General features: G+C 41.2%; 1 protein-coding gene across 1 annotated transcript; it reads right to left on the bottom strand.

The window, feature by feature from the left end:
• Nucleotides 1-352: 352 nt before the first annotated feature.
• On the bottom strand, nucleotides 353-1747 carry fshb (follicle stimulating hormone subunit beta). The gene is made up of 2 exons (XM_067993531.1): nucleotides 1562-1747; nucleotides 353-976 (listed from the first exon to the last, which is right to left on the bottom strand). The coding sequence occupies exons 1-2, from the start codon at nucleotides 1745-1747 to the stop codon at nucleotides 728-730; spliced, it is 435 nt and encodes a 144-aa protein (XP_067849632.1). The 3' UTR covers nucleotides 353-727.
• Between the last annotated feature and the right edge of the window lie 7242 nt (nucleotides 1748-8989).

The raw sequence follows: 8989 nt of genomic DNA, 5'->3' as shown, positions 1-8989 counted from the left end.
ACAAAAAAATAGAATCAATAGAACTTTAGGCAGGGGTTGGATGTTAACTAACCAATTGGTATTTATTTGTTTCATGTGCATACATATTTTTTCTCTTCTTCTCCATTTTGCACAATTGAACACATTTGCCCCTTTCACTTTGGTTCTTAAATGAAAATCTTTGAAATAACATGTTATTGGTGCCTCTCACAAATGGAGAAACTGTATTTAAATGTGAGTTTCTTGTATTTTTATTTTAATGCGCATTAGCCATTTCATAGATCTTTAAAGGATATATATCTTTAAAGGATATATATATTAAATGGAAGCAAAATAAAACAATTGAAATTCAGTAGTCAACATAAAGTCTTTATTTATGGATCCATATAAATTACATTGTAGTTTATTGAACAGATTGTATAAAACCAGCATGCTCTACAGATCAGGCTATGCAGATGAACAAGTAGTATTGTTGTTTACTTTTGTGCGTTCTGTTTTAAGACGTTTGTCATTTGTAGATTCCTTTCATTCAAATAGTTAAAAATGTACTAAAACAAGCCAACACATAACAATGGCTTAAAATAAGCTGACACATAATTTAAAAGTAACATATATCATATTTATTAAATATTAACTTAGGTTACATTGATTAATAGGGCATTATTGTTACTAAATCAAGTTACAATGCCATGTCTATGTATTAAATGTGGACCATTTCTGTGGACCTAGTGGATGGAAAGGAAGTGATCTATGCATTATTAATTACCTTTGTCCTTTGTTCTGTAAAGGAACAATGTGTTGGTCCCATAGCTGAAACTGTACAGTCAGTGGTTTCAGTGTTGCACATTCCACATTGGCAGCTTATTGCTACTGGATAAGTATAGTAAGGGTTAACATTGGCAGGGCAGTTTGGAACGGTTAAAGTTTCATAGATTATGTCCTTGTAGCTGCAAATATATTGATAGATGGATGCCAAGGAGTGCTTGTAGACTGGATCCTAAAAATAAAATATTTTAAAAATGATCAGGGAAAGTGGCACAATCATGTATAAACATCACAATAGGATATAAATAGCAAAAGCTTCCCCTTCCATTGGGTCATTTGCTGATCCTCAATTGCATTGTTCATATCTACAGCATTTTATAGTCTGTGCCAACATATCATTCAGTAAATATCGCAGTCACCCCATAAAGCACATGCAGTTTTCCACTTATATCCTCCATAGAAGTCCAAAATTGATATGAAAGTTTAAATAAAAACAGAAAATGCTTGGAATATTAAGTAGGTCTGTCAGCATCCATAAAAAAAAGACAAGTTACATTTTTGGGTGTTAACCTGTCATTTATTTTTTTCAAATAGTCAGAGACCTGCTGTGTTTTTAAAAAAAAACATTTTTCTGTTTTCCTTCAGATTTCCAGCATTTGGTATATTTTCTATATTCTATATTTTTTTTATTTACAAAAGTTTAAATGCTTGTTCTCACATCTGTACCATAGCTTGAGATCACTTCTCTCATCACAGAATATTGGATATTAAATACACATAAGTAAAAACCTATCAACAATTGTCTAGATTTGCTCACCTTAGTCAAGCAGTAACCAGAGCACCAAGTTACGTTGACTGTGCTACAATACCCACACTCTTCCTTTTCCACTGCTATAGTAATATTAGTCAACTGACATCTGTTCTGAGCCTGGACAGACACCCAGTACAGCAACAAGAGAAATAAGTGGATTGCAGAGATCTTGGTCACCATAATTTGGAACATGAGATTAATCTAAAAAAAAGAAAATGATCCAATAAATACATATAATATAAAATGTGCTTACCTATCAACCTCATTTACATATGAAGTGAACACTTTCAGGTCAGATATGACATGGCCAAACCTAGCACAAAGCTTAAAATTAAAAATGAATATTGAATAAAGGACTTTCATATGTGGTTTGCGTACGTACGCCCAGTTTAACGTTCATAGCCCGCACAAATCACTCAAGTCCAACACATGCTTTTTCACCATCATGATGTACATGAGATTTTAAATCGATGAAATCCTAGTTACAGTCACTTGAGTGCTGTTCAGTCAAGTTTGTATGTTAGTTAAAATTATACTAAACACGACATTTCTTCAATATCAAAGATTATAAATTTATAGACAGATAATCATCATTCCATGTCTGAAACACAAAACCAAATTTTAAAGAACTTGAATTTAAATCTTCAGCATGCTATCATTATTCAGCACTTTGCTAGAAATGTTAAATCAAAAATACCTTTATATACACACACTTAATAGAGGTTTTCTTCAAGGTACAATGCATCGGTAATGTTAAAGGAATCACAAACCGAATTTCCCTTTATACTGAATCAGTGCTATCACCTCTAGATCAAAGGATTGAGGATTCTACTTCGACCAATCATTCCAGTTTTTCCCCTGGTCCATTTCCTCACCCGAGGTAATTGAAGCTCTTGGGTTTCTGCAGTGATTCAGGTCAGTCATAACACAATAAGGAATTTTTTGAAAAGCTGAGGATTACAAGCTATTACGATGAAGGAAAGAGAGGAAGGAAAAAAAGACATTATTCTAAAGATTATAAAAGTACAAAATTATATTTTTATAATGTAATTATAAAATTAATGATCTGTATATTAAATAACCACTGCTCCATTTTTGTCGAATGCTAACATTTTTTTATACAGAATACCTCTGCATTTTTTCCCACTTCCTGCTTCTATTTCCAACTATTGATAATGTAAGAGCAACTGAACACTTTGTCTTGTACTTGCCAAATACTGTATTCATTTAACATTCTTAATGTGACACTGCACTACAAGCACAAATATATAGAACAAGTGAGTGTTCTTCGTATATAAATTTATTATCTTTGATATTGAAGAAATAGAAGAATGTGAATGAAGAAATGTCGTGTTTAGTATAATTTTCACTAACATACAGACTTGACTGAATGGCACACAAGTGACTGTAATCCCAGTTGCATTGATTTAAAATCTTATCTACATCATGATGGTGAAAAAGCATGTGTTGGACTTGAGTGACTTATGTGGACTATGAGCGTTAAACTGGGCGTACATATGCAAACCATGTATGGAAGTCCTTTATCCAATATTCATTTTTAGTCTTAAGCTTTGTGCTGCAGTGTGATAATTGGTAAATATATAAATTAGTGTTTTCAACTTACGTTTTACATGTTGGTCCATGGTGGATATTTCTATTACAAGGGGGGCGATTTTAAACCCCAAGACCAGGTGGGTTTGGGGTGGGTGGGAGATGAAAATAGTTGTTTTTTTGGGTCGCAACCGCAAAATTTTCGGACTTTGCATTCCCAGTGGGAAGCCTGTACTTTTATGCGCCGACATTAAACCCGGAAATAAAGCTGGGTTGCGGTCGCGACCCAAAAAATAACTATTTTCAACTCCCACCCGCCCCTAACCCACCCATTCTTGGGGTTTAAAATCACCCCGAGGTCTCTTAATGTCAATTCATTTTTGCAACTGGAACAAATCATTCATTTAACTTAGAACCAGATGGGTCGTCTAGTACTTGGGTAGCAAGGTAGCTATTACTGATCAAGAAGTCGATGGAAACAATGAGGGTGAAATTCAACATCTCCAGGGCTCCAAAACGGGCGATAGCGAATCGGCCGCCCGAGTGTAATCGGATCGGCTGCCTGTTATACACCCCATCCAATCCAAGTTTCAATGGAACGCAAACTTGGATGGGGTGTATAACAGGCAGCCAATCCGATTACACTCGTTTTACACCATCACTGGAAGCTAAAATTACCGTCAATGTGTTCAGGTTAAAAAAAGGGAATGGAAATACATTACATTCAAATAGGGGATAAGAATGTTTTGAATGAGAAACTGAAATGCTCTTGCACTAATTCAAGGAGCATTAGAAATAAACTATTGGAATTAGAGGTACACACGGCTAATGAAAATATTGATGTTATAAGCTCCACTGATAGCTCAGTGAGTTTATCCAGTGAGTGGCTTAGTCATATAGACAAGGAAAGTCTGAAGCTTGATCCCTTGTCTTTGCTAAATTAACTGGTTCCAGTCACAGCTGTTGTAGAGGTACAACGATTGGCCCCATCTTCGCTTCCTCAAGTCCAAGGGGTGCAGCAATGGCTTCACTTCCCATCCCAGCATCATTACCTCTGGAGTCCCCCAAGGATCTATCCTTGGCTCCTTCCTCTTCATGTACATACTGCTCCATGGCAACAATAATCGGAGGCTTGGGATCAGCTTCCACGTATACGCTGATGATAACAAGCACTATCTCCCCACAACCTGTCTCGATCCTTCTACTACCTCAGAGTTGTCGAGACTGCTTGTCCGACATCGACTCCTGGATAGGCTGCAATTTCCTCCAGTTAACATTCTTAAGATTGAAGCCATCCTCTTTGGCCTATGCCACAAATTCCGTACCCTTGTCACTGATTCCATCCCCCTCACTGGCAGTTGTCTCGCATTGAACCATACTGTTTGCAACCTCATTATTCTATTTTACCCTGAGCTGAGCTTCTGACCCCACATCCTCTCCATCACAAGGCCTGTCTACTTCCATTTTCATAACATCGTACTCTGCCCCTGCTTCAGCTCACCTAATTTTGAAACCGTCATCCATGCCTTTTTCAATTCCAGATTCGACTATTCCAGTGCTCTCCTGGTGGCCTCCCATCCTCCACCCTCCATAAAATTCAGCTCACCCAAATCTCTGCTGACCATGTCTTATCATGCACCAAGTCCAGTTTACCCATCACTCCTGTGCTCACTGATGCACATTGGCTCCCGGTCCTTCAACATCTCAAATTTAAAATTATCATTGTCATGTTTATATCCCTTCATGGCCTCAACCATCCTTATCGTTCTGAACTTCTCCAGCCCTACAACCTCTGAGATCTCAGTGTTCCTCCAATTCTGGCCTTTTCTGTAGCCCCAATCCCTTCGCCCTACTATAGGTGTCTGTGCTTTCAGCTATTTAGGCCCCATGCTTTGGAATTCTCTCCCTAAACCTCTCCAGCTCTCTCTTTCTTTGAGAGTCTTCTTAAAGCCCAACTGTTTGACCAAGCTTTTAATTAGCCTCCTGATATCACATTCTTTGGCTCGGTATACATTTTTGTCTGATTACGCTTCTGTGCAGCTCCTTGGAATGTTTTCCTATGTAAAAGGCACTGTATAAATGAAAGTTGTTGTATAATTGGCCTCAGCATCAATTTTACATTTGGGAGGGGAAAATCGGCCATGGTTCCTGCTCCTGGTTACTATCCACCAACCCCTACTGGAATTGCATTTGTGTAGACATTGTGAATAGTGGTTACTTGGGGAAGGCACCACAGGATAAATGCCATTAATGGAATCATATTCAAGCAGGATGTTGATGCCTTCAGGTTTGGAGAAGGGAGAGGAGAAAATATCAGAATCTTGGAAATATGAATGAAAGCAGATAAGGTAGTTGAAATAGACCTAAGAGGGCATGGAATGTTTCAGAAAGATAAATCCATTAAGATAGCTGGATTGGCATTATTGATAACATACGAACATAAGAAAAGATGGGCAGGTCCATCGAGCCTGTCCCAAAGAATCAGGATGCAACCAAGCATCTTGACCCCCCCCCCCCCCCCACCCCAATCCACGTTCTCTCCCACCAACATTCGTGTAATCTCCTGGGAGATGTAAATAAAACCACATAAAAAACCCTAGACCAATTAAAGGGGAGAAAAACTGGGAAATTCCTCTCCAACTCCCAAAGATGATACAGGAGATCACAGTGACTTTGAGGTACATCACCCAACATTTTGTACACAGTGATATCAGCCACAGCAAGGAACTTGTCCAGCCGTTTGAACTGTTGCAGCGAATCCGCACTCACCACATGACCTGGCAACTTATTACAAGTGTTGACGTCCCTCTGCATAAAGAAAAACCTCCTGACATCTAAGCTAGTTCTAGTTCTAAGGAACATAGGAACAGGAGTAGGCCATTCAGCCCCTCGTGCCTGCTCTGCCATTTGATAAGATCAGGGCTGATCTGTGATCTATCTCCATATACCTGCCTTTGGCCCATGTCCCTTAATACCTTTGGTTGCCAAAAAGCTATCTATCTCAGATTTAAATTTAGCAATTGAGCTAGTATCAATTGCCGTTTGCGGAAGAGAGTTCCAAACTTCTACCACCCTTTGTGTGTAGTTCTAAGCTTACATAGCTGATACGCATGAACCATACGAACATAAGGGACTACATAACAGCAGAAAGGGACATAAGTAAAGCAATATGTTAGAAATTAGTAATGATAAGTACAAACAGTAATTGGCAATTACTATTGGTCACCAGCTCAAAGTGAACAACAGGACAAGTGAGGCTACAGGGAATCATAGTGTGATAATCATTGGAAACTACAATATCCCAAAATTGGTTTGGACAAAGCAAGGAGACCCAAAAAAAGTTAAACACACAAAAAACAGCATGGTTATTAAGTGACTGATGTTTAACACACAGTGTGAAACAGGCAACTAGGGTGAAGGTCATATCTATTTTAATATTTAACAGTTCAGCACATTCTAATAACTTGGTAGTGCATGAAAACTTGGGTACCAGAAATTATTTTACAGTTAGATTTAATGTGCAGTGAGCAATTGTAGCTGAAGTCAGTTAGAGATCAGTAAATTGTTTGTAGATGTCAGTTTCCATTTATCTGTTTCTAACATTATTTTGCATCTTTAACTAGCAGATAGTGTTTCTCATTGAAGTTTATGCTGTTTTATGCTATGTTACATACAATGCATTATCAAGACCACTGATTAATGGTGATTGAATAAATCAAATTGCATTTTTATTACAGTATTGTAGGAGTGTTGGTGATATTTTCAGGCTCAAATTCCATGACTCTGCATATTTGCATGGAAACTATAAATTAGTGGCAGTGATTATTATTAAATGTTTGCTTAACATTGTAGTTCATTTTATCTCCTACCATTTTTTAAAGCACAGGACACAGAAGAAGATGATAAGGAAAAGATTGTAGGTAGGTAGGAAGTAGGTTGCAGTATCAGGGGACGGTGGAGGGATATAGGTTGCTGGTCTTGGTATGATAGCCCAGGGGTCTGAGAGCATGGTGGGTTTGGGGGGTGGGGGTTGGAGGGGCTACAGAATTAGAGAACCCTTGGAAAGATCATCCTGATCTTTGGGAGCATGGGAAAGAGGTTGCCAGGGTCTGACTGGAGTGGAAGGGAAGCGCTGGGGTATATGGAGGAGAAGTACTAGGGTGTGGGAGTAGGAGACAAGGTCCCTGGGTGTGGCCAATGGGGCAAAAATAGAAGGGTGGACCTTGAGTGTGACAGCACTGGGAAGGCAGTGGCAGGGCATGGCAGGGTTGTTGGTGTGAGATTAGTGGGAGAGCGGTCCTAGGAATGGTGTGAACAGTAAGAGAGAGGTTATGGGATGCCTCTGACAAAAGCGTAGTGTTAGAGGTTTTCTTGCGGGGGGCAATCAAAAAATATAAGTGACATTGGTGATCACATTGGCAGGGAGGGGTGGGGGGGTGGGATAAGGGAATGTTGAAAGGATGTGATCGCTTTGGAGAGGGTGCAGAGGAGATTCACCAGGATGTTACCAGGGCTGGAGCGCTTCAGCTATGAAGAGAGACTGGGAAGATTGGGTTTGTTTTCCTTGGAGCAGAGGAGGCTGAGGGGGGACATGATTGAGGTGTACAAAATTATGAGGGGCACAGATAGGATGGATACTAAGGAGCTTTTTACCTTCGTTGAGGGTTCTATAACAAGGGGGCATAGATTCAAGGTAAAAGGCGGGAGGTTTAGAGGGGATTTGAGAAAGAACTTTTTCACCCAGAGGGTGGTTGGAGTCTGGAACTCACTGCCTGAAAGGGTTGTGGAGGCAGGAACCCTCACAACATTCAAGAAGCATTTGGATGAGCACTTGAAATGCCATAGCATACAAGGCTACGGACCAAATGCTGGAATATGGGATTAGATTAGACAGGGCTTGATGGCCGGAACGGACACGATGGGCCGAAGGGCCTCTATCCGTGCTGTATAACTCTATGGGCCTGATTTTAGCAGGCCTGCGGGTTTCTGGCGGGTTGGGTTTCGGGAGCGTGGTCAACACGCTCGGAGAAATTAGTGGGTTGCCCGCGCGATCGTAGCAGGCAACACACTAACAGGAATCAATTACCTGATTCTCCGGGGTCCGCGGCGCTGGCCTGCGCGTCGGGCGGGCTGCGCATGCGCACTACGATCTGTCAGCTGGAGGCTCTCTAGTTAAAGGGGCAGTCCTCCACTGACAGATGCTGCAACCAATGGAACAAATTGCAGCATGGAGCAGCCCAGGGGGAAGGCTGCTCCCAGTTTAATGATGCCTCATCCCAGGTATCATCAGATGGGGTGAGGAGGAGGGGGAGGACACAGATCTTCCACCCGGCGGTCGGGAGGAAGCGGCCTGCCTCTGCCACCAAGAAGGCCTGGCTCGAGGTGGCAGAGGGGGTCACCTGCGCCACCAACATATGGCCCACCTGCATACAGTGCAGGAGGCGCTGCAATGACCGCAGTAGGTCCGCCACAGTGAGAACACGAAGTCTTTCCCCTACACTCCGTCTGCCACATCACTGCCCCCACCCCACATCTCCTTCGGCACCGCCAACACTACTCTGTCACATCACCCTTCATACCCACTCAAACCCCATCCTCATCTTACCTCCACCTACTTACCTCGCCAGTATTCATCCTGCCACTAACACGCAACCCAATCCTCATACAATCTCATGGCTCCATCCCATACTCACCCTCACGTGCATCTCCCTCACGGCCAGCCTCACTCAACCTGCCACCACCTGTGCTGCAGCCACAGGGCATGCATCACATATGTGCAGTAGGCAGCGTAAGGCAAACGTGTCGTGAGCATGAAGGGGGTGCACAAGGGTGTCTGAGGGTTTGTCATGGGTGTTACCTATATTGAATTTCAGAGCAACAAAC

This window comes from Heptranchias perlo, chromosome 12 (genome assembly GCF_035084215.1).
Source record: "Heptranchias perlo isolate sHepPer1 chromosome 12, sHepPer1.hap1, whole genome shotgun sequence".
Taxonomy (NCBI): domain Eukaryota; kingdom Metazoa; phylum Chordata; class Chondrichthyes; order Hexanchiformes; family Hexanchidae; genus Heptranchias; species Heptranchias perlo.
Note: the sequence above shows the minus strand (reverse complement) of the source record. Positions and strands in the feature narration are given on the sequence as shown.

Excerpts from the sequence above, each read along its gene's own strand:
- fshb (XM_067993531.1), bottom strand. The coding sequence starts at position 1,747 with ATGTTCCAAATTATGGTGACCAAGATCTCTGCAATCCACTTATTTCTC. Across the intron at positions 977-1,561 it reads CTGGTTACTGCTTGACTAAG|GATCCAGTCTACAAGCACTC; the intron begins GTGAGCAAATCT and ends TTTTATTTTTAG.